Source organism: Emericellopsis cladophorae (genome assembly GCF_022114955.1).
Source record: "Emericellopsis cladophorae strain MUM 19.33 chromosome Unknown NODE_13_length_450635_cov_117_157991, whole genome shotgun sequence".
Classification (NCBI taxonomy): domain Eukaryota; kingdom Fungi; phylum Ascomycota; class Sordariomycetes; order Hypocreales; family Bionectriaceae; genus Emericellopsis; species Emericellopsis cladophorae.
Genome location: NW_026250938.1, coordinates 147,139 through 171,453, shown reverse-complemented (window position 1 = coordinate 171,453; position 24,315 = coordinate 147,139). Strand labels below are relative to the sequence as shown.

Sequence of the window (24,315 nt, the reverse complement as noted above, 5' to 3'; positions counted from 1 at the left end):
CAGACAGTCGGGTTTCCATGACAGCTGACCTTACCTTCAAAGAACGAGTTGTACAGCAATGCTCGAGACTTGTGAGGGTCTAAATTACGTGTCTAAATAAGTAATGATAGATCAAATGACAATGCCTGGACGAGGTTGACCGAGGACCATGGTCTGCGGCCTCGATGAGCTGCCGCGCTGCGCTGTGGGGCCCAGGACTCGGGAGGCATCTCCTCTTCGTCAAATCCGCCAACACCATTTCATCCAGCTTCCAGTCAGCCCTTCCAAGGCCGCGGAAGAGGACAACGCGGATTAGTATGACTGATCACGGTCTAGTAACCAGTGTGTTTTCTCCATCCGCTACGACGTCGCATCCCTTCTTATTGGTCGGGCGTCGCGCATCGGGCGCTTGTCCTACCCCAGCGCTTAGATCTGCCACTTGACTTGTCCCACGGTACCCGCAGCTCCAGACGCTCATGTTTCGAGAAGAACCAACGACTTCTACGTGTCGGTGCTAACATTGTTTGCCACAGAATGCTGTACGAATTGTTAGGTCTCGCTGTTGGCCCCGATCCTTGGGAAGCACAGAGATCTGCCCGGCCACGGATCTCTGTCCTCCCCAGGGATCAAGGACCTGTGCCACCTGCCACTTACAAGTAGCGGACCGCACCGCAATTAGTGTTTCTTCATCAACTCGCCCCTTGTATCTTCTATCGTGTTTCTTGTTGGCTTGAGTGGGAGCTGGGCTCTGGTTCTATTCTTGTCTTGGCTGTTATTGTCTAATTACGTTCTCTGGGGAACCATTGGGTCGGACATCGTACGCCCTTGACCATGGCCATTCGTCGCTTCGAGTATACGCCTACACCAACCGATGAGAGGAGTGTGACGGAGCAGTCATGGAAGACCATTTCGCAGGTCAAGGTTGCCGAGAAAAAGGGGGAAGGCGGCATCGATCGAAAACCGACATTGATCGAACGATGGACGCAACCCTCGGCACTAGGTAAGTACTTGGTTCAGTTACAATCATAACCAGATGGATTCGTTTGGTCTCGTTAACACGGACGAAAGGACTGTCAGATCCGGTGAACTGGAAACCACTGTCCATGACGGCGCCCATTCTCTCAGCTATTATCATCATTACTCTGCTCATGATCGTCGGTATCGAGCTTCTTGCTCAGAAGAGTGCGCAACAGGGCGGGCTGGCATTGTCCCCCTCGCTCGATGAGATACCCCAATGGGCCAGGATATCATCCGAGTATGTCCCTCAGGTGCTTGCGGTCGCATACAGCTTGGTGTGGAGTTGGGTGGACTTGGACGTCAAGCGCATGCAGCCGTGGTTTGAGATGTCGAAGCCAGAGGGCGCTCTGGCCAAGGACTCATTGTTGCTTGATTACCCTTTCACCTTTGTGGCATTTGTCCCCTTTGTGGCCGCAAAGCGAAAGTAAGTGTGCACTTGTCCCTGGTTCAAGTCGTTGTCTGTGCTGACTGCTGCCAGGCACTGGCTGGTGTTCTTGTCCGGAACCGCCATGGTTTTGATCTTCTGGGCAATTACCCCGTTGCAGTCGGCTCAGCTAGGTACCAATGAGGTCAAGCTCACGGAGACTCGCGACCTTGATGCCCGAGCTCAGTTACTTCCAATTGCTGAGCAGAGAGATGTTCTTGACTCCAAGATCCTACACACAGGCTATGCTATTGCCTGGTTGGAGCAGCAATATCCACCATTCATGACTCCGACTGAAGCCTTCCTACCTTTCTATGCTACCAAAAATTCACCGGTACAGCCAGGGGCCAGCTGGACCGCGGAAACAACACGCTTGACCACCGAACTTGACTGCTGGCCTGCGGAAATCATGCGCAACACCTTTTCTGGTGGCGAAACGAGCAACACGCACGACTTCCTGAACGGTCAAGGTTGTAACGCAAGTGTCATCATACCAAAAACGCCCAAATACTCCATGTTCTACATCGGATACAGTGACAGTCCATATTCGAGCTTTGCTCTGGGAAGACCACAGTGTCCATCGAATTCCGACGTCAAACATCAATTCCTCGCAACATGGGCGCACGCAGACATTGACCCGTTCTCCAAGGACACTGGACCTTATAATATCACTGGGTTATTCTGCCAAACGAGCTACTTCAAGCAGCAGGTGCTACTAACCGTCGACGCGAACACACACAAACCAGTTGAAAACACTGTCGAGACGATTGGAGCTAAAGAGATCTTGTCAGGCAACGAATTCAACAGTACGGCTTTCGAGTTCCTTCTTGCTAACGGGATGCCTGAGGAAATGAAAGTCCGAGACTATCCGTACAGCTTTGTGGTGGATCAGCACGCGAAACTGGCTGGTCGAAATTTGACAATTCCGACTTCTAATATGGTTGGCTTCGCCTTGGCGAAACAGAATCTTAGTACGGACTACTTTTCGGATTCGGAAGTCCTTCGAAAAGCATACCATGCTGCCCACCAAAGCCTGTTCGCGGCAGCGGTCAGTCACTTATTGGTAAACAAGACGGGGAATGCGAACGATACCGCCTCGTCCACTTTCGTCATGCACGGTATAGTAGTCAACAGGCCCATATCCATCGCGTTGGAAGCACTTTTGCTGCTGATTGCAATCTGCACCGGTGTCATGCTGTGGTTGACTCGCGGGGTCTTTTCAAATTTGGACGCAAATCCATCCTCAATCGAAAGAACAGCAGACGTTCTCCGCGACAGCCCGCAGATGGTGAACCTCCTTTGCTCAGCAGACAATGGAGACAATGGCTCCTTAGCCCAAGTTCTCGGCAACCGCAGGTTTCGACTTGCTTGGAACGAAGCTGCCGAGACTTCTGAGATTCGGGTCAGCAGCGAAGGGGAAATTCTGGTAGCAAAGGCGGAACAAAAGGTGGGAGACGTCTCTTATCCCCCTGTCAAGCCATCAGCCCTGAAGCTCGAGTCCGGTTTTGCCTTCGTAGTCGCGGTTCTTGGTATGCTTGGAGGACTCAGCTATTTGAAATGGGCCGAAATGAAGTTCAACGGTAAGCCAACGTTTCCTGCGAAGTCTTCGTCACCTAACATTCCCCAAGGTTTGAAACGACCTTCGCCGAACCAAGAAGTACAGCAAATCCTCGAGAACTACATACCGACAATTCTTTCCACTTTGATTGAACCATTTTGGGTTTTGGTCAACCGTCTGCTCTGCGTCTTGCAGCCATTCAACGAGCTTTTGCGAGGAAATGCACCCTCAGCTCAATCTATAGGGGCGACTTATACCTCGGTGCCACCACAGTTCACTTTGTGGAGAGCGCTGAAACGGAGGCATTTTGTGCTAAGCATTGTTTGCTGTGCAGTCTTCTTGGCAAATATTCTGACGATCAGCTTGCCGGCCGTTTTCCAAGATCAAAGCGTCATGGCACATCATCCTGAGGTCTTCTACGCGACAATGGCGCCAGTCTATGACAACGACGCAGCTTCAAATTTTCGACTGAGCCTGGTGAACTTCACTGTCACATCGTTCTACCATGATCACATGGTTTCGGCATTAGCAAATCTGTCAAGCGGGACACCTTTGCCGCCTTGGGTGACGCACGACTACTTCTTCCAATCATGGGAGATCGACAAAAATGCGAAGCAAATGGGTACGGGGGTTTATTCCTTCCGGACGCGTGGATTCGGCATCGAGAGCAATTGTACATCAATCGCTTCGCACGCCTTTCCTCTGCTTCCTGAGTACAAGTTCCCAGACAAGTCCGCGCACACTGAATGTCCCGATACACTGGCCGTCGCAAGGAGCAAGATGCGTTATTCAGAATCGACCCTGTCCAGAGGAGCTTCCGCAGGGGAATTTTCCGGTACCGGAACCGATGTGATCAACATGGGTGCCCATCTGGAATGTGACAAGAGTCTGATCCTCGGTTGGGCGAGGACGAATAAGACGGCTGACATAAACGGGACTATTGATGGGAGTTTCGCCATCTGTCAGCCTTTTCTACAGACGGCGGTTTTTGATATCGAAGTGGATCAAGAAGGCTATGTCCAAGGGTACAAGGCAGTGGAAGATGCAGATGACGTTTCTACAGCTCTGGAAACTTTGGACGACAGCGCGGGCTTGTTGGCCAACGTCAATCTCATACTGGGCCAAGGACCCGGGGGCTGGCATAACGACACATTAACAAGGGATTGGATCAGCCATCTAATGACGGTCAAGTCAGGCTCAAGGGCTTTTCTCGATGCAGAAGAACCCGTACCGGACCCAGACGAAATGATAGAGGTATTTGATCCCATCTTCAGGAGTCTAGTCGCACTTCTCATTGCGTTCAATCGATCATTTTTGTTTCCCGCGCCGAACGCGAGTGACAAGGTCGATGGCCATCGGCGTCTCCCGGAAACCCGACTTTTCATGGAACAGGGAGCTTTCGTCACGAGCATGGTCTTACTCGGTGTCAACATGGCCATCGCAGTTGCAGTGTACACGCGTGGCTCGGCCCCTGCGCTGCCTCGCTTACCCACCACGATCGGGTCCATCGCTGCTTATATCGCCCCAAGCCGGCAGCTGACTGAGAAGAGCCACGATTCGACGGCAGATACGGCGGCATCCACGTACAGCTTCGGGCGATTCGTAGGTCACGATGGCTCCCTCCATGTGGGCATTGAGATGGATCCGTACGTCGTACCGATCGTACAGTCGTCTCCGGGGAAGCATGCTAGGAAAGGCTGCGGTCTGTTCAGTGCAAATGTGGCTCGATAATCTGAACAGGGAGAGAACATTGTTGGAATCATTGACGGACAGGAGATCATTTCCTCCAAAGGAAGAGTTTACATCGAAAAGGAACTCTTTTGAGTAGAACCACTTCATAAACATAGCTCAACTGCGGGATAAGGCTACGTATTCCGAACGGACTCCTATATGTTTTGGTGATGTATATTAAAATTGACCTGAACTCCTCTATCCATACCCCAATGAATCGTGATTCCCAATTCGAAGTTTGCCGGTGGATCCCCTACCCCAGTCCAGTCTCCAAACCAAGCCGTCCTAGCTGTTTAGTAGCGGATACGCTGAGCGCGACGCATGGCTCGCTCGCCAGCGGATGCGTGAACGCTGAGTGCCTCAGACTGGCCCTCATCGCAAGTGGTGCCTTGCGCGAGGTTGATGATCCCTGACCAGACACCGCTAGCACAGCGCTGGAAGGAAGATCCGCCCACGCAGTTCCAAGTACCCTCGATTGTGCAGGGAGAGCCTGCGGCCTGCGAGCCAGATCCAGAGGAGGGAACCTCGGGCTCAGGGGTGGTAGGCTCCTCGGGTTGGGGTTGTTCAGGCTGGGTTGGCTGCTCAGGCTGGGTTGGCTGCTCAGGCTCTGGGGTAGCAGTAGGAGCCACGGGATCAGTTGTGGGAACAGTGATGAAGACACCTCCAGGGATGGTAGCGGTCGGCTTGGGCCCGGTGGAAATCGAGGCGCTGGTCGCAATAGGGGCCGATGTGGGTGCAGCGTCCTCGGGAGCGGAGGGGACAGAAGCAGTAGGCTGAGGGGCGTTGGGGCTGCCACCATCACCGCCACCGTTGGGAGCAGGGCAACCAGGGCCGGTAGGCTTAGCAAAAGCATCGGTCGCTCCATTAAGGCGCTCGACAACATTGCCTGGGTTGGGGAACATAACATCGGTCGAGTCCACAGTGCCACACTCTTCTCCAATGTTCGCCACGAACATGTCGGGGAGACCAGAGAGGAAGGAGTCGTCGCCAGAGCCACCGGTGATCTGCACGGAAGCACAGTTCATGTACATCTCACGGTTGCCGACCTTGTTGAACCAAGTCCAAGCCAAGACATATTCACCCTCAGGCATCTCCTCGGGAATCTCGAAGTCATACTCGTAGGGGTCAGCAGCGCTGGCATCGGTGCCAATGTTGCCAACCTCCCCGCGAGCTGGGCAGCCGCCCTCAATAGACTTGATAACCTTCCACTCGGAGTCGCGGGTAGGGTTGAGATCGGTGGTGACGGAAACCTGGCACGAGCCGCCGCCGTGAGTTGCACCACCCTGAAATGTGAGAGCCTGGGTGCTACCGGCCTTGTAAACGTTCTGGCCAACGCTGCCGTCGGGAGAGGCGTTCTTGCAGGGGAAATCGGAGCCGTTAGCCTCCAGGGGGCTGTTGTTGGGGTTTCCGTAGGGGACCGGGTTGGTCATGAGCATGTGGGCGGTGGCAGCAGAGGCCATGCCAAGGAAGGCAAAAGTGTTGGAAAGCATTTTGAAGAGAAAATACGATTCGTCGTAGAAGGTTTTGTGTGGTTTTTTGTAGAATCTCACGTGCCAGACGTAGATTCTTTTCCTGTTGGAAGTTGTGGGAGGTTGTTGTCGTCAAGACGAAAGCGTGCAAGTGGTATGCAAGTCCTGGTGAATCATGGTCAGTTTTCATCTGTGATGGTGCAGTATGGAAGAGACAGAAGCTGGCGATCGACAAAGCAGTGACGGCGTTCTTTTTGTGTGAATTTTGTTGTCGTGGGAGACCTCATGAGTTACACACGAAAGGAGGCGCCATTGTTTGCTTGTCTGGAAGACGTCTGACTCAGAGAAGAGACTTACTGGAAAGAGGGCACGGTGCCTGCAGGTTGTACAGAGTGATAGAAAGAGAGCGTGTTATGCAAGAGACCGAATTCTTTGACCGTGAGGTTGTTCGACTTGATATGAGAATGAAGGTACTGCGCCAGGCGGTGTCGTAATGCAAGAAGAACGGAGGGCCGCAAAGGACTAGCCTCGCTGAAGAATGAAGAATGAAGGTGGATGTCTTGACGACAAAGGACCACAAAGGATAGACTGGGAGACGATGAACTGTCTGTGACGAGAGAGTAGAGACAAGACGGGGACTGGACGAAGGTGGCCGGTCGTCTTATACGATGCGTTCCTGCGCATGGCCGAGGCGGTGGAGATGGGTCTCAGGAGACGGGGACAAGCATGAGCACTGGCACCGGCACTAGGCTGGGCTGTCCAGCTAGTCTAGCAGCAGCACAAGGCCCAATACGGGGGCACTAGGCCCGAAGAGAAAGGCGACGGCTCGGCTTGGCGGACGATTGGACATGGTTTGCGGGTGGTCCGTCCGGGATGGCGTCGAGAGATGGCTCGCAATTTGATGGGCTCTGGGCGGCCGAAGCCAGAAGGCGAGCAAAATCTGTCAACCTGCCAGGGACGACGCCAGGTACGCAGATGGCGCGCAGCCAGTCATGGGCCGGCAAAGGGACCTGCATGTCCTGTTTCGAGGCATGGCGGAGCTGCCAGGGGCCGGGGGGGGACAGACGGACAGACTAGATTTTTTGAGTCAGCGTCTGCCAAGGGAGAATGTCTGAGCGATCAGCTTCCTCATAGGCCACTGTCATTGTAATCATGTTTCAAGATGGCTGAGAAAGTCGACTAAGGGTGGAGCGAAGACGACGCTGGTCTTTTTCCACGGCTCATTCGACGACTCGACCGACAGCGCGACGGGGACCTCTCTCAGCGTCGACGATCGGTGGGCCCTCTTTGCTTCCGCAGCCGATGCCTTAAGTGATATTGCTTGTGCTAGAGGCCTACAGCAGTCAGGAGTCGACAAAGCAACGTCAGTATGGAGCACCTCCAGTCTTCAGAGTCCAGACAGGATGCTGCGAGCCGCATGTTGAGTGCCCCTTGCGCTCCCTGCGTGACCTCTGCGTGCCGTGTCACGATTTGGACTCTGAGCGAGCTCTGTATGGGGTAATACGGAGTATCCGTTCGGACGTATCCAAGGAACAGTACTGTGGCTGCACAGCCCTGCGCAAATGGACCATTGCGCCACAGTATCTCGCACATGTCCGTTCCACGCATTGTTCTGGCCCTGGAGACCATTCATGCTCCCTGATAATTGTCATGCTTTTCAAAGAGCCAAGACAAGACAGACCCAGTGCGTATTGTGGCTGAAGACAAGACCAAGACGCTGAAGAGTCATGCGCGCGACTTTTTTCCACTTTCCCCTGTTCAGAGTCCAGCCAGGCGTCTGATGAGCGCATAACAAGCGAAGAGAGACATGCCCGACGTATGCCCATCGCAAGTCAACGTATGTATCATGCGGCCTCCGAGGTGGCCCAGTCCAGCCCAGCCAGCTGTCTCCCTTCTTCGTGTGAGCCGCAACGTCGGTGCCGGACTGGCAGACTGACTGGATAGAAGCGACAGCCTGTCGAGACCCCTGTGCGCGTGTGGCGACCAGTCGTTTGGCCGCATGACCCGACGTCACACCACAGCGCGCAACATGGTGCGGTTACATTGGCCAGCTGCAGCTGGCTAGCTGGCTGGCATGTACGAGTTGTCGCCCAGGCTCGCCCAGTCAATCGGTTCATGTGCACTCACCATCACGCATTCCAGCCTGACAGTGTCGAGACCTGTGCGCTTTGTTGTGGCTGCATTCCTGCCAAACAATGGCTTGTTGTTTGACCTGCCAGCTAGTGCGTTTGGCGTGCCGCCGGTTTGCCCAGCTCCAGTCCCTGTTTGTGCTGAAGTACATACCTAGTGAACTTGCGAGGCCCTTCCATGCTGTGCTACAGGGCCTGCCGTGCCACCGCCCTGGCTGCAATCCTCCATGTCGCCAAGGGGCGCCACGAGGAGACCCCTGCCCCTGGAAAATCGATCGTTCGGGGCTGGATGGTGGGCTGTGGCCCTGTGGGCTTGTGGGTGAGCTGAAAATGTCCGAATTATGTACCTTGTGAGCCTTGGACTGGCATGAGGTTGTTCCTGCGGACATGCTTTGAGCGCCCTCCGAGGATTGCAGCAAACTTGCTAAAGCTGAGCAATCGACACACAATGTCCATCGGCGAGGCTACGTCGTATTGCGAGTTCATTTCGCCAAGTCCAGCCTGTACGGGTGGGGTCATGGATAAAGAATGTGGAATGATAACGGTAGCAGGGCCTCCTGCCACGTTCTCACGTTTATAAATATTGCCGTGATGCACCGAAGCATGTCTGGTCAAGAGTCACATTCCAGAACAACGCTCTGGAGTCTCGTTGACCATCGTGACATGAAGGTGCCATTCATTGAACACGCTCAACTCCCGCTCCAGGGTAGTCACATACTCATGTAGTACGGAGACTGGAGCCCTGCCGATCTGGTCAGATGCAGGATTGACGCGGCCCAGCAGCAGACCTGGCCATCCTTGTTTAGACTTCGTGCAATCGACAATAAGAGATGGGCATGTCATGCATTCACGTGCCGAAAGGGAACACAGGTGCCACTTTCTTTCACCACTTCTCAACAACTTACTCAAACCCTCTGTTGACCTTTAGTAATTCTTGTATCATTGCCAGCCTCATCTCGCTTCGATCCGGCTGCTATCCCATCTGTGCTTCGTTTGTTGCAGTCCAACGACGTATGCGACTGTACATCGTGGTACACCGTCAGCCCTCGGTCGGCCGCGCACATCTCGCGCCCTGATTGCCCTGGTACAGTCGACAAGCTAATTGCATCCTTCTCGTGCATTTCGCCGAATGCTGCGTTACCAGCTTGACGATCTTCCTGGCCCACCTACAGACCTGGCTGGCAAGGGCGATCTGCGATGTACTCCAGTCTCCAGTGGTTCTAGCAGGGGTCTAGGAAGCATGCAGGGGCTGCTCTGTCTTCTGACTGGAGCCCTGGACACGATGCCCCTGAGCTGCACATCTGGGCACGCAGCCCAGCTCTCGACAGACAACCACTCGCTCCACGTCTGCCTCCTCGTGAAACCAGACCCTCGTTTCACCACCGCACCCACTGAGTCTTTTTGCGCATTGCTTTGTCGGCAATACAACCACAGCGGACAACCTAATTGAGCCAGGGGCTCGGCGAGGACCGTCCCTGGAGAGTAAACCTCGCATGTGAATCTGACAGCCAATGAATATGCTCTTTGCCTCAGTGTTGACACCATCACATTGACCAGTCAAAGGGACTCGATGCAGGTCATGGCGGTTTCCAGTCCACTCATGACAAGCGGCACGGCGCTTGACTTGCACAGACAACCAGTCATATTGAAATCGACCGTCGTGACAAAACGATAGTGGCTACGTCGTCCGAGGCTCACGCATTAACCAGCCTCCACGTCCTCCACGTCTTGTAATCTGCGCATCTTGGTTCAATCGCTCGGCAACATGGGATCGACTCATGCGCATTAGTGAAAGCTCGCAGTCATCAGCAGAACAGGCATCCGAACCCATGTGCTTTGGCGGATGCAACGTCGCCAAAGTCTCGTGTGTCGACGTCTAGCTACCTCTCTGGGACCCTTCGAACATCGCAGGTAACAATTACGAAGTACTTTGTCTTTCTCGCCCTCTATCCTCATGGGATATGACTGTTACGCACAACTCCTACAACAGCAACACGGAATCTGAACACTCATAGGAACGCCGTTTCGAATCGAGTCAAAGCGCCATGGAAGGATCCATATACCAGACCTAGCATGTATTGGCCCAGCCGTGGCACGTAACATTCTAAAGCAGAGCCAGAGGCGATCTTTCCTTTGAAACAATAGCGAGGCTGAAGTTCTTTTTGGCGGACGGCAGAGCCGCAGGGTCTTCTTAGACAGCTGTACGTATTTGCTATGGACGACCTTGTTTCACATGAATGTGGAAGCTTCCGTCGACCCAACGTCGGCCGCCTCGACTCATAGTACAAGTAGTATCATCCGGAAATCAATTTCTTGTCAGTAGGTCACACCGGGTGCGTGTCTCTAATTAGAGGGTTCTAGGACGCGCTTAGGACATATTGACCTGGCCCAATTTCGTAACCTTCGTACCAGTCTCCTGGGTCTCTCACCGCTTATCCTCCGAATGCACTGCCACGCGCCCATGATCAGATCACGCGGCCAGCGACACCAACAAGCGCCCCAGATATCCTCAAGGTCGCCTACTTGGTCTCTCCGTCCACCGCAGCTTTGTCGTCGGGATCTAAGATGGTTGAACATCAGTCCAGATTGCAGGCGTGGTCCAACTTACCCTCAGTCGCACATCCGTCACGGATCCAGTACCGCAGCTTGTCCTTGCGGAACTGCTCAAAGTCCCATTCTTTACGTTCGAGACCCTTGGGGTCCATGTAGACGTAGGTCACGGCCTCCTTCTCCTCGCCCTCGACGGGCTTGCCATCCTCCCCGTCCAGCAACTGGACCCTAACCTTCTGGCGCTTGTACTCGGAACCTTCAAAGTAGTCCAGCTTGACCATGTTGGCGTCCGTCAGACCAGTGACGTAGACGCCCATGACGCGATGGTTCTCTTCGGCTATGATGCCTGGGTAGTCCGCGTACTGGACGCGGTGGCGGCAGTAGCCCTCGAGCAAAGCTGGAGAAAAGGTGTGCATCTGCTTGAATGCAGCTGGCGGGTCCGACTGGCCATAGCAGACGCTGTAGAATACCTCGCGCGCCATCTACAGTGGTCAGCGAGGCGATCTCATGAACCCTCACGGTTGCATGTTTTCATACCAAGGTACCTTGATGTCTAGATTAGCACTGGCTTCGGCAGACACGGGAGCTAGGGGACGCCTAATGTTGCCACAGACTTACCATAGAAGAAGCCTGTGTGTTCACCACTCATGTTGGGCAGAATTTTGATTCGCAATGGCGCGTTGATGATGTCGTGATTACTGCCTTGGGCGAAGTGATCTTTTAATGTTGGCTTGCACAGACAAAGCTGGTGGAAGTCGAAAATAAAGAATGAAGACAAGAATCAAAAGAAGAGAAGTGACACGCTATATACCGAATTCGAGTGAGTGAATTGATGAGCGCTTCACTCAACTAACAACGGTCACCGTTGTTGTACTGTTTGCCCACAACGGGGATTGTCAATCGTCGGTACGTTGTACTCGTGTTGTACCGCTTCCCTATCGATAAGCGCCCTTGCAGTGCAAACCGCGAGGGCTCCGTACACTGAGTTACGTCGGCTCCATGGGCTGGTGTGCATGATCTCATGAGCGCAAAGTTTGAGTGTTAGAATGCAGCACAGCAAGCTACGTGAATACACCCGTCCGGGGCCGTGTAGGACTGTTGACGCAACGTCTTGTGGAGGATGATCAGGCCCATCTCCAAAAGTTGTGTTCTTGCTTGTCTTGGCAACCAGACGCGGGAAGGCCCACTCCGCGCGGCGCGAGAGACTAGCGCAACGGGTTTTCAATGTTCCCTCCCTAGCGCAAGTTGATTTCGCGGCATGCGCTCCCACCTTCGACGCAACTCGTGAATTTTGTCGCGAACGGCCTTTGGAGCTCTCCATCCATCCTGCCCATCTCACCACGCGCATCAACGCCTCTATTTTCGCAAACGCCACCAACAGAACGCTGTATATTATCAAAGCGTAGGCGACTGCAATTGAAGCGACTGATATAAAATTCCCGAGGTTTATCTACTAATTATCCTTCCACAACCGACCGAGATCGACACGAGCCCACGATTGCGCGAACTCAGAGCTATCACGGTGTCCACCTGCGTCGACCTTCAAGCCACGCCCCCCAAGGGCAATCACGTATCCTTCTCGCGAAGCCAAGCCTCACCCTCTGACTGTCCCAGTCTGGGGTGAATTTTGCCACACTGAGGATGCAACATGTCGTACGATATCAATGATGTCGTGAAGCGTCTGGGCAGCGCAGACTCGGGTATGCGAGCGACACTGCCCTCCACCATGTTCGGCAACTAATCTCAACACACAGACATCAAACTCAAGGTCGATGCTGCTACCAAACTATGCGACAGTATTGATTCGTACACGAGTGGCCCAATATACGCACCTTTCCTTCGGCAATTGCTCCCCATCTTCCTCCAGATCCTGAGCGGACCATGCGTCTTCCACAGCGCCTCCCAGGAGCAGAGGCTCCGACACATCATCCTCGAGATCCTCCACCGTCTACCGATGCAGTCGACGCCGACTGAACCGTTCGAGCCGTACGCCGTCAAGACCGTCGAATTGCTTATGCAGCTCGTGCGCAACGACAACGAGGACAATGCCACTATTGCCGTCAAGATCACAAGCGACATCCTCCGGCACCAGCATAAAGTCATGGGGGAGCATGTGCAAAAGTTCTTGTCTCTCATCCTCGAACACTTCGAGCAGATGGAGAGCATAGTCAGGGATCAGCTCGACAACCCAATGGGCGGCGTCAATCCACAGACTGGCGCTCCCTCAACGCCTGGGAGCTCTCAGACGACCTTTCAGTCCCCTAGACCGGGCTCGCCGGTTGCCACCATGTCCGATTTTGGAGCAGATCCTCAGCAACACAACCGACCTCTCTTGAAGGGTATGCGATCGTTCAAAGTCATGTGCGAATGTCCTATAATTGTGGTGTCCATATTTCAGGTCTATCGTCATACCGTGCAGGCGAACGTCAAGAACTTCATCCCAGTCATCAAGAATGTCCTCTCGATTCAGGCGAACGCGCAAGCTCAGGCACATGAGGAGGCGGCGCAGCAAGGCCAAATACACACAGGTGTCGCTTCTGGGATAAAGAACCGGGCTGCTTTCGGAGACATGATCACTGCTCAGGTCAAGACTATGAGCTTTCTGGCCTATCTCCTTCGACAGTACGCCCAATTTCTTCAAGATTATCTACCTATCCTCCCAGTTGTCATTGTACGTTTGCTCAAAGACTGCCCGAGAGAGAAATCAGGCACACGCAAAGAACTTTTGGTTGCTATCAGGCACATCATCAACTACAACTTCCGAGCGATATTTTTGCCACATATCGATGAGCTACTGGACGAAAGGACACTCACAGGCGACGGCTTGACGGTGTATGAGACCATGCGTCCGTTGGCGTACAGCATGCTCGCCGACCTTATCCATCATGTGCGCGATCAGCTGAGCCCGGATCAAATACGGAAGACGGTCAATGTGTATACACGAAATCTGCAGGAAAACTACCCAGGTACCAGCTTCCAGACCATGAGTGCCAAATTGCTACTTAACATGGCCGAATGCATTGCCAAAATGCCGAATAAGGTGGACGCTCGTCACTACCTGCTCATGATTCTCAACGCGATTGGAGACAAGTTTGCCGCCATGAATCGACAGTATCCCAACGCAGTGAAACTGTCGAAACAGTACGAGCAGCAGAATTCATCTGGGATGTCGGACACATTCCTCGCCGACAAAGAGAGCGAACCAGAGTGGGACGAAATCGACATATTCAACGCTATGCCGATCAAAACGTCAAATCCTCGAGACCGAACGTCAGACCCTGTCCAGGAGAACAAGTTTCTCTTCAAAAACCTTATGAATGGGCTGAAGAACACATTCTACCAGTTGAGGACATGCAACACAGGGGCGCCGCTCGACCCAACTACCACGCCCCAGCATTGGCGCGAAGTCTCATCAGGCTTCACCGCGGAGGAAGTCAACATCATTGTCAAGCTGTTCCGAGAGGGCGCCTACGTTTTCCGCTATTACGAAATCGAGAAGCCTGCCACGGAATCGTCTTACGCCTCGCCGGTGGAATACATGGCTAACTTCTACATGGTGTCCAGTACCAAGGAGGAGAAGGAATTGCTCGAGACTTTTGCGACTGTGTTCCACTGCATTGACCCGGCCATCTTCCACGAAGTCTTCCAGCAAGAAATTCCCCGGCTTTATGATATGATCTTTGAGCATACAGCCTTGCTCCATATCCCTCAGTTCTTCCTCGCGAGCGAGGCGACGTCGCCGAGTTTCTGTGGCATGCTTCTTCATTTCTTAATGGAGAGAATCGACGAGGTGGGCTCAGCTGACGTGAAGAAGGCGTCCATTCTGTTGCGCCTGTTTAAGTTAGCCTTCATGGCCGTCACTCTGTTTGCGTCACAAAACGAGCAAGTCTTGCTACCTCATGTGGTCAACATTGTGACCAAGTCTATCGAGCTGTCTACAAAGGCAGAGGAGCCTATCAACTACTTCCTCCTTCTCCGGTCCTTGTTCCGCTCCATTGGCGGCGGCAAATTTGAGCAGCTCTACAAGCAAATTCTTCCTCTGTTGGAGATGCTTCTGGACGTTCTCAACAACCTGCTCATGGCTGCTCGGAAACCTTCCGAACGCGATCTGTACGTTGAGCTCTGCCTCACGGTCCCTGCGCGACTGAGCCATCTACTACCGCACCTAAGCTTCTTGATGCGTCCCTTGGTGGTTGCTCTCCGTGCAGGCACAGATCTGGTGGGTCAGGGCCTTCGCACTCTGGAGCTCTGCGTGGACAACCTGACAGCTGATTATCTGGACCCTATCATGGCACCTGTGATCGATGAGCTAATGACGGCGCTTTTTGATCACCTACGTCCTTCACCGTACAACCACTTCCATTCACATACCACCATGCGCATTCTCGGGAAACTAGGTGGCAGGAACAGGAAGTTCATGAGCACGGCAGTGGCTTTGAAGTATCGAGAGTTTTCGGACGACCCTTCCAGCTTCGACATGAGACTGATTGGCTCAAAGCGGGACAGAGCTTTCCCGGCCGATCTGGGCATCGACTTTGCGATCACAAAGCTCATGGAGGTTCCCAGAGTTGGCAAGAACACCCATCTGCGGCCCTATGACCCTTACTACAGAAAGCAAGCGTTGCACTTTATCAAGTCGCAGCTGAAGCTCCGCATCGGTATGGACCAGCTCCCGGAAGATTTCCCGCGCATAGTGCGCTTGCAGATCCAGGACTTCCTCACCAAGCAGACCGATATCGACTTATCTGCATTCGAGGGCACGGACCGGGACCGCTCGATACCAAAGAAAGACGACCAGGATGAGATTGTCAAGCGACTCCTCAAAGCGATGATGTATACCGTGTCAATGCCCGAGTTCAAGGAAGACTCGGAAGCATTCCTGATGAACATGTGCCGTCACATTGCTGTCCTCGAAGTAGGGCGGTCGCTGGTGGATCTGAAGCGTAACATGAGCCCGTTCAACCCTAACGCTGGCGAAGGGCCTCTATGTATCGACACAAGATGCCTTTGCGACGCTATTGTTGAGTCGCTTGCCTCAGACCAGCCCGACGTCCGAGACGTTGCAAAAGCAGTCATCCGCGAGATGTACGACACGGCGGCTACGATCATCGGTTCGGAGACGCAGGTGGGCCGCCTGTATTTCTTCAGTCACCTCACGACAATCTTCTGCCACAGCTGTTACGAGGAAGAATGGTTCACCAAGACGGGCGGTAGCTTGGGCATCCACTTCATGCTGACCGAGCTGGACCTGGGCGACCACTGGATCCAAACAAAGCAAACAGAGTTTATTCGTGCTCTATTGTATGTTATCAAGGATATGCCTCAGGATCTGCCGGAGAAGACCCGTCGGCTAGCTCAGACCAGTCTCGAGGTCTTGCTGAAACGCATAACAAAGAACATGGAGAAGGCGGCCGCGATGCCTGTACCACACGTCCAAGGTCAGCCGCCACCCAAGCAACCGCGGCTGGCCCAAATTTGCATGCAGCTCAACACCGAGTTGTCTCACATGAACAAGCACGTCCGTGCAACGGCCAAGAGCTCGCTCGAGCTGATCGCCAACGCGGTGCAGTGTGAGGTCTGGGAACTTCTTGAGCCGTACAAAGAGCGATTCCTTCAACCGATATATTCGAAACCGCTGCGAGCGCTTCCTTTCGCTACGCAGATCGGGTATATCAACGCGATGAACTACCACATGGCGCTGAAGAGTGATTGGATCGCGTTTGATGAGAACCTCAACAGGTTGCTTCTCGAGTCCCTGGCTCTAGCGGACGCCAACGATGAGTCACTGGCCAACAAGCCAGCAGAGTATCGCACTCACGAGCACATTGTGGACCTGCGAGTCTCGTGCATTCGTTTGTTGAGCACCGCCATGGGCTTTGAAGAGTTCAATTCGAACCAACATACCAAGAGCCGTGTTCTCTCGGTGTTCTTCAAGTGCTTGTACTCGGAATCGAAACCGACGATAGCAGCTGCTAACGATGCGCTGAAAGCAGTACTCGCCGTTGACCGTCGGCTGCCTAAAGACCTGCTTCAAGGTGGTCTGCGTCCAGTATTGCAGAATCTGTCCGAACCTAAGCGTCTTAGCGTGCCTGGGTTGGACAACCTCGCTCGCCTGCTCAAACTTCTCACGAGCTACTTCAAAACGGAGATTGGCACAAGATTGCTTGATCAGATCGAGTCCATCGTCGAACCCAACGCCTGGCAGCAGATCTCATTCATCTATTTTGAAGAGAATCCGCAGATGAAGGTCATCACAGCCGTACTCAACATTTTCCACCTGCTGCCTGCTCCGGCCGAGGCGTTCAAGGAGAGGCTCATTGAGACATTTATGGGTCTTGAAGAGCGCCTGAGGAGAACGCATCTCAGTCCATTCCGCGCACCTATCTATCGATACCTGAACCGATACCCCAAGGAGATCTGGGCTTACTTGCTTGGGAAAATCGACGAGCTGAAATATGGCCGCCTGCTTGGCCAGGTATTGAGTCATCCTGACAGTGGGCCATTGCGTGAAGCTGCCGTTGCAGACATCGACGGTTTGATCAGCAAGTGTAAGGCTGTCATTGTGCAAGGCACGGACACGAAGTTTGTGGCTATCGTCAACACCATTCACGTGCTTCACTCGCTCGGCGGATATCCAAGCTCGAGCGAGTGGATGGGCCAGAAGGAAAACATCAATTGGCTCAAGGAGCTTGGCAAGGACATGGAGCAGCAGCTGCGAACCTATTCTGTGGCACCCCACTTACGCTTACCCTCGTTACAAGCGGGTGAACAGTTGATGACAATCCTCATCAGCTCTCTTAAGCGAAATCCCCAGGATCTAGATGGCCTCCTCAACCTGGTCGAGCTGGTTACATCGGAGCAACTTCGCCAAACGCCACAACTTCATACCTTCATCTACCAGCATATCATCTGCAGTGACTCTATCGACTTCTGGAGACGGACAGTCCTGCGATGCTTGGACATCTATTGGGGAAAGGCTGCGTCGAACAAGACCAAGCACTTCCTGTTGCACTACATTGTCAATCCAATTGTGGCAATGGACGTCATGCGCAAGGGGCACCGAGCCGATGCGACAGCTCCCAAACTTCTTGATCGCTCGGTCATAGATTCGGTGTCCTCAAAGATCTGGAAAGCACACCCCGACATGAGCCTCGATGATCAAGCGCAACCCGGCATTGACCAGACGCGATTTGAAGTCCTTCAGCTGTCCGCCATGCTCATCAAGTACTACCACGCGATGTTGCAGGAAGCTCGCAAGGACATCATCAAGTTCGGCTGGACTTTCATTCGCTTGGAGGATGTCATCAACAAGCACGCGGCTTATGTCGCGATTGCGTACTTCATCGTGCACTACGACACTCCTTACAAGATCGCCTCGCAAGTGTACATGTCGCTGCTCAAGACTAGTCAGAATGAGGGCCGGGCTTTGGTCAACCAAGCTTTGGAGCTGATCGCACCCGTCTTGCCCAAGCGATGCGTTGCCGCCAACTCGAACGAAAGAGTTCCCACTTGGGCGATGGCGCCTCGCAAGGTGCTCGCCGACGAGGGCAACAATGCACAGCAGATGAGCAGCATCTTCAACTTCCTCGTGAAGAACCCCGCGCTCTTCTTTGAGGCTCGGGACAAGTACATGGGTCTCATTGTCACCTCCTTGAGGAAGATCGCGACTCCATCATCCGCTTCCTATGAGAGCCGTAAGCTGGCATTGAACATGATGTGGCTGGTTTGGACCTGGGAGCAGTGGCGCGTGGAAGGCATGCCATCATCCCCTGTGGTAGAGACCAGGGCTGCCTCGTCCGAGTCTCCCTCGGCCAAAAAGCGCACGCTGAATGGCGAGCTAGTCACGTCGTCACCAGGGCAATCCGCTGCTCCAGTTGAGAAGCCTGAGCAGCAGCAGCACCAAGGCCTTCCACAGTATATGAAACTCAAGATGCTTAAGTACCTCGTGGAGTTCATTGCCCAACTCAACGAGCGCTACGTTCTGCCATCGGCTAAGCCTCGCCCGGAACCAACACTGCAAATTCCACAGCCTGCGCCCACAACCGAGCTGTGCAAGAAGGCGTTGACCCTGCTGCACAACCTTGTGCAGCCGACCTACTGGGGAGCTATTGAGACAGACTTGTTCTCCAATGTCACCGATGTGATTCTGTCCAGCGACAAGACGCAGGCCATTCTCGGCCCAGACTCTGCTGGCGAGAAGGACAAGAGTGACGATAAGTTTCTCACGAACATCATCAACACCCTACAGCTTGTCCGCGTCCTGCTCAATGCCAAATCGGACGAATGGATCCGCAACAATATTCCCGCCGTACAGAAAGTGCTAGAGAAGAGTCTCAAGTGCGAGTTCCCGGAGATCCAAGACTGCCTACACCACTCTGACCCAGAGACCGACGTTGGGCCAAACATGAGGTCAACCGTCAAGCGTGTGATCGATGCCATACCTGACGACACGCCCATGGAGGACGCCGATGCTGAGGCTGAGCCGGAGGCTCAGACGTCAGAGTTCATCTCATACCTGTCGCAGCTTGCCACGGACGCGATGAATGCAAACAACTACATCTCTGGCGTCAACCTTCTCTGGTCAATTGGTCAACGCAAGCCACAGATCATTGATCAGCATATCCCGGCGCTCATGAAGGCATTGCAAAGCAAACATGCCAAAGAACATGTTCAACACTACAATGCCGCTCTGAGCGCATCAGCTGCCAAGGAACTCAACCCGCCCTCCTCCGAGCTTTCACCGCATGAGCTGGAGATACATACTCGCATCATGATCAAAGAGATCCAGACCGTGTCTCTACGTATGGAGTGGCTAGGGGACAACCGAAGACCCTTTCTCAGCGTATTGGCAACACTGGTTGAGAAGTCCATGCATATCCCCCTGTGCATGGAAATTCTGGACATGGTGGAGGGTTGGATCTTCCGGTCTGAAGGGACATGGCCGACGCTCAAGGAGAAAACGGCCGTGCTCCACAAGATGCTGTCCTTCGAAGGACGATCGGACCCAACTGTACTGAACAAGTTCCTCAATCTGGTCATTCGGATTTACGAAGACCCGAAAATCACGAGGACTGAGCTGACGGTGCGAATGGAACATGCCTTCTTGATCGGCACCCGCGCCAATGACGTCGAAATGCGCAACCGCTTCATGGCCATCTTCGATAAGAGCCTTTCGAAATCGGCGAACGCCCGACTGTCATATGTGCTCACATCACAGAATTGGGACACACTCTCGGAGACTTTCTGGCTGGCGCAGGCCTCACAGCTTCTCCTGGGTGGGGTGGAGATGAACGCCATTGCACAGTTGCACCCCGAAGACTTCCAAATGATCAAGGCGTCGCAGCTGGCCACCGTTTACTCAAAGGAGAAAGCCGGACGTGAGCCAACGCAGATGATGGACGACAATTTTGAAGCATTCATGGCCAAGCACAAACGGTTCGTGGCTGAGCTTGGCGATGTCAAGGTCAAGGATTTGCTTGAACCACTAGTGCAACTACAACACATCGACAACCAGCTCTCGCACGAATTATGGGTGTCTTTGTTCCCCATTTTCTGGTCTTGCGCCGCGCGTGATGAGCGAAATGACCTGGAGCGGGGCCTGCTTGCTCTCTTGACCAAAGACTATCACAGTCGCCAGATCGACAAGCGTCCAAACGTTGTTCAGTCCCTGGTGGAGGGTGCGGCGCGAACCAAGCCCCTTTGCAGGCTTCCCCCAGTGGTCCTCAAATTCGTCGGCCGAACGTACGACACCTGGTACACATCCATTGTACAACTGGAAGAAGCAGCCATCAAGCCCGATTCCGACACGGCTAAGGTCCGGTCGTGTAACCTTGATGCGCTGGTGGAGATGTACGCAACGCTCTCTGAGGACGACATGTTTTATGGAACGTGGCGCCGGCGTTGCGAATACGTCGAGACAAACGCTGCGCTATCGTACGAGCAGAACGGCATGTGGGACAAGGCGCAAAAGCTGTACGAAAACGCGCAGATCAAGGCACGTACCGGTGTAATCCCGCTGAGCCAGCCCGAATACGTGCTTTGGGAAGACCACTGGGTACTGTGTGCCCAGAAGCTGCAGCAGTGGGAGGTGCTGCAAGAACTCGCGAAGCACGAGAACTACCAAGATCTTCTTCTAGAGTGTGCTTGGCGCACTCCTGAGATGTGGCAAGAGGAGAATCATCGGGAGGCCATTGACGGTATCATTAAGGGCGTCATCGATGCGCCCACGCCCCGTCGGGCTTTCTTCCAGTCGTTCATGCACCTTCTCAAGTTCCACTACCAACAGGAGGACAGTTCACACTTTATTAGGGTGTGCGATGAGGCAATCCAACTCTCCATCCGCAGGTGGCACCAGCTTCCGGACCGTCTGACCAACTCACATATTCCTTTGCTGCAGAACTTCCAACAGTTGGTAGAGCTTCACGACGCGTCGAACATCGTCTCGAGTCTCGCCAGTACCAACGTTGGCAACCTCGATATGAAGTCGACTGAGCTGAAGATTCTTCTTGGAGCCTGGAGAGACAGACTGCCCAATGTCTGGGACGATATCACAGCGTGGCAAGATCTTGTGACGTGGAGGCAGCACATCTTCAACCTGATTAACACGACATACCTGGGCCTCATTCCAGGGAACGGCCAGCAGAATCCCAATGGCGCCTCTTCATACGCGTATCGTGGCTACCATGAAACCGCGTGGATCATCAACCGCTTCGCGCACGTTGCCCGCAAGCACAACCTCCCCGAGGTCTGCATCGCTCAATTGAGCCGCATCTACACGCTGCCCAACATTGAAATCCAGGAGGCGTTCCTCAAACTCAGAGAACAAGCAAAGTGTCACTACGAGAACCCTGATGAGCTTACCAGTGGTCTCGACGTAATTAACAACACAAACTTGGGTTACTTCAATCCTCAACAAAAAGCCGAGTTTTACACTCTCAAAGGCATGTTCCTGGAGAAGCTATCTCAGAAGGAGGAGGCGGACAATGCCTACGGTACGGCTCTGTTTCACGACATCACGGCCGCCAAGGCTTGGGCTGAATGGGGCTACTTCAATGAGCGCAAGTTCAACGAGGATGCGTCAGATGTTTCCTCAGCTCGCCAGGCCCTCACATCGTATCTGCAAGCTGCTGGCAGCTTCAAAAATCACAAGGCGCGCAAGTTACTCGCCAGGATACTGTGGCTGCTGAGCTTGGATGACTCCAAGGGCGGCATCGCCGCTGGTTTTGACGACTACAAGGGCGAGACACCAACTTGGTACTGGATCACCTTTATTCCTCAGCTACTCACTGGCTTGGGTCATAAGGAGGCCATGAGAGTCAAGGCTATCTTGCTCAAGATCGCCAAGACCTACCCACAAGCCCTCTACTTCCAGTTGCGTACCAACAGGGAGGACATGCTAGTGATTAAGAAGAGCCAGGAGGCCAAGGAGAAGGCCCGTCAGCAGCGACAACAGTCCGTTGCAGCAGCGGCAGCGGCGGCAAAGAACAGCGGCTCCCCTGCACAGACCAAGGCCGAGCCACCCAAAACTGAAGCTTCATCGTCTCGTCCCGCGACTGCCAACGGCAATGGTGCCGAAGCGCAACAGCCCACGCAGGAGGCGCAAGTCAAGACTGAGGGTAACGACGCGGAGGCCAACAATGCGGCCCCTGTTTCTGCTCCTGCCACTGCGACCGCGCCTGCTACGGCTGCCAATGCGAACTCCAATCAGACCGGAAATGCAAATGCCAGCGCTCCTCCCGCTGCCAATGCTGCTGGTGGCAACGAGAAACGGCCGCCTTGGGAGCTTGCTGATGAGATCATGTCCGTGCTCAAGACCGCTTTCCCCTTGTTGGCGCTATCCATGGAGACAATGGTCGACCAGATCCAGAAGAACTTCAAGTGTCCGCCGGACGAAGATGCCTATCGACTCATCGTCGCGCTGCTCAACGATGCGCTTGCGTACGTGGCTAGAACGCCCGCCTCGTTTGCGAAGAGCGTCAAGCTTCCAGCGGCCACAGAGCAGAATATCACCCGCTTCGCCGAGACAATCTTGCCGCCACACATCAAGAAATCCTTCGAGGCTGACTTTGTGGACGTCAAGCCAACCATGTACGAGTACATCCACAAGCTGCGGAGATGGCGGGACAAATTCGAAGAGAAGCTGGACCGCCGCACGACCCGCGTGGCGCTTGAGGTGTTCTCCCCTCACCTCAGCGAGTTCCGATACCAGAAGTTGGATGAGGTGGAAGTGCCAGGGCAGTATCTCCAGCATAAGGATAAGAACCAGGACTTTATCCGTATCGAGCGTTTCTTGCCCAACGTCGACCTTGTTCGCACCATCAATGCATCCTATCGACGGGTGAAAATGCGTGGACATGACGGCAGCGTTCATACGTGGGCAGTGCAGCATCCTGCCGCTAGACATTGCCGTCGCGAGGAGCGCATTCTGCAGCTGTTCAGACACCTCAACCAAACCCTGAACCGCAAGAAGGAAAGTCGCCGTCGCGATTTGCAGTTTACCCTGCCTCTCATGGTGCCCCTCGCTCCACACATTCGAATCGTGCAGGAGGACTGCTCGTACATCACCCTGCAAGGCGTCTATGAGGATCACTGCCGACGCAACGGGATCCAAAGAGATGAGCCTGTTCTCTTCACGATGGAGAAGCTTCGCGGTGTGCACGAGCTCAACGTTAATGTAAGTCATCCCTTTCGCGGCTACGACGAGGCAGATCATACTAACGCGGTGCAGAACAAGGCTGAGCAGACTGCCACTGCACGATTGGAGATTCTGAACGCCATTCAAGAGAAATGGGTTCCACACACGGTTGCACTGGAGTACTTCCAGCAGACACACCCTCAATTCGCGGACTTTTGGCTCTTCCGCCGCCAGTTCTCTTACCAGCTGGCGGCACTGACTTTCATGACATACACCATGTACATGCACGTCCGCTACCCGCAAAAGTTCAACATTGCTCGTGGTTCGGGCAACATCTGGGGGTCAGAACTCATGTCGTACATGAGCAACAACAAGCCGTACTTCACGAACCCGGAACCAGTGCCCTTCCGTCTGACACCCAATCTCCAGACGCTGATGGGCCCACTGGCGACGGAGGGCATCTTCGCGAGCGCCGTCATGGCTATCGCACGCTGCCTCACCGAATCGGAGCATGAGCTCGAGCATGCTCTCACGCTCACAGTGCGTGATGAGATGATCTTCTGGTTCACTAGCACGCATAGGCACGGCAGTGTCTCGGAACAACAGGTCCGTGAGTCTGTTCATGTGAACAGCGACTCGATTGTCAAGAGAGCCATGAGTCTGGCGCATAGCCCTTCGGGCAATCTGCCAGCAACGCAGACGGTTATCGACGCCATTGCCAAGGCCGTCAACCCCAGGAACTTGGCACAGTGCGATGCGCTTTGGATGCCATACTTGTAAACTAAGTTTTGCGGCTCTCCAGACACGGGAAACAGGGGGGAAGA

The 24,315-nt window shown here is 54.0% G+C and overlaps 4 protein-coding genes across 4 annotated transcripts; 2 read left to right on the top strand and 2 right to left on the bottom strand.

The window, feature by feature from the left end:
- Nucleotides 1-810: 810 nt before the first annotated feature.
- Nucleotides 811-4,709, top strand: J7T54_001289 (Protein of unknown function (DUF3433); the record flags this gene model as incomplete). The annotated part of the gene is made up of 6 exons (XM_051505250.1): nucleotides 811-979; nucleotides 1,048-1,420; nucleotides 1,475-1,893; nucleotides 2,050-2,226; nucleotides 2,680-3,000; nucleotides 3,313-4,709. The coding sequence occupies 6 exons, from the start codon at nucleotides 811-813 to the stop codon at nucleotides 4,707-4,709; spliced, it is 2,856 nt and encodes a 951-aa protein (XP_051363288.1).
- A 293-nt stretch (nucleotides 4,710-5,002) lies between these two features.
- J7T54_001288 (uncharacterized protein) lies at nucleotides 5,003-6,199 on the bottom strand (the record flags this gene model as incomplete). Its single annotated transcript, XM_051505249.1, has 1 exon — nucleotides 5,003-6,199. The coding sequence occupies one exon, from the start codon at nucleotides 6,197-6,199 to the stop codon at nucleotides 5,003-5,005; it is 1,197 nt and encodes a 398-aa protein (XP_051363287.1).
- A 4,627-nt stretch (nucleotides 6,200-10,826) lies between these two features.
- On the bottom strand, nucleotides 10,827-11,506 carry J7T54_001287 (uncharacterized protein; the record flags this gene model as incomplete). Its single annotated transcript, XM_051505248.1, has 4 exons — nucleotides 10,827-10,867; nucleotides 10,916-11,339; nucleotides 11,395-11,402; nucleotides 11,476-11,506. 4 exons carry the CDS (start codon nucleotides 11,504-11,506, stop codon nucleotides 10,827-10,829), a joined length of 504 nt encoding a protein of 167 aa, XP_051363286.1.
- A 999-nt stretch (nucleotides 11,507-12,505) lies between these two features.
- J7T54_001286 (Transcription-associated protein-like protein) lies at nucleotides 12,506-24,271 on the top strand (the record flags this gene model as incomplete). The annotated part of the gene is made up of 4 exons (XM_051505247.1): nucleotides 12,506-12,557; nucleotides 12,612-13,479; nucleotides 13,597-23,530; nucleotides 23,585-24,271. The coding sequence occupies 4 exons, from the start codon at nucleotides 12,506-12,508 to the stop codon at nucleotides 24,269-24,271; spliced, it is 11,541 nt and encodes a 3,846-aa protein (XP_051363285.1).
- Nucleotides 24,272-24,315: the final 44 nt, after the last annotated feature.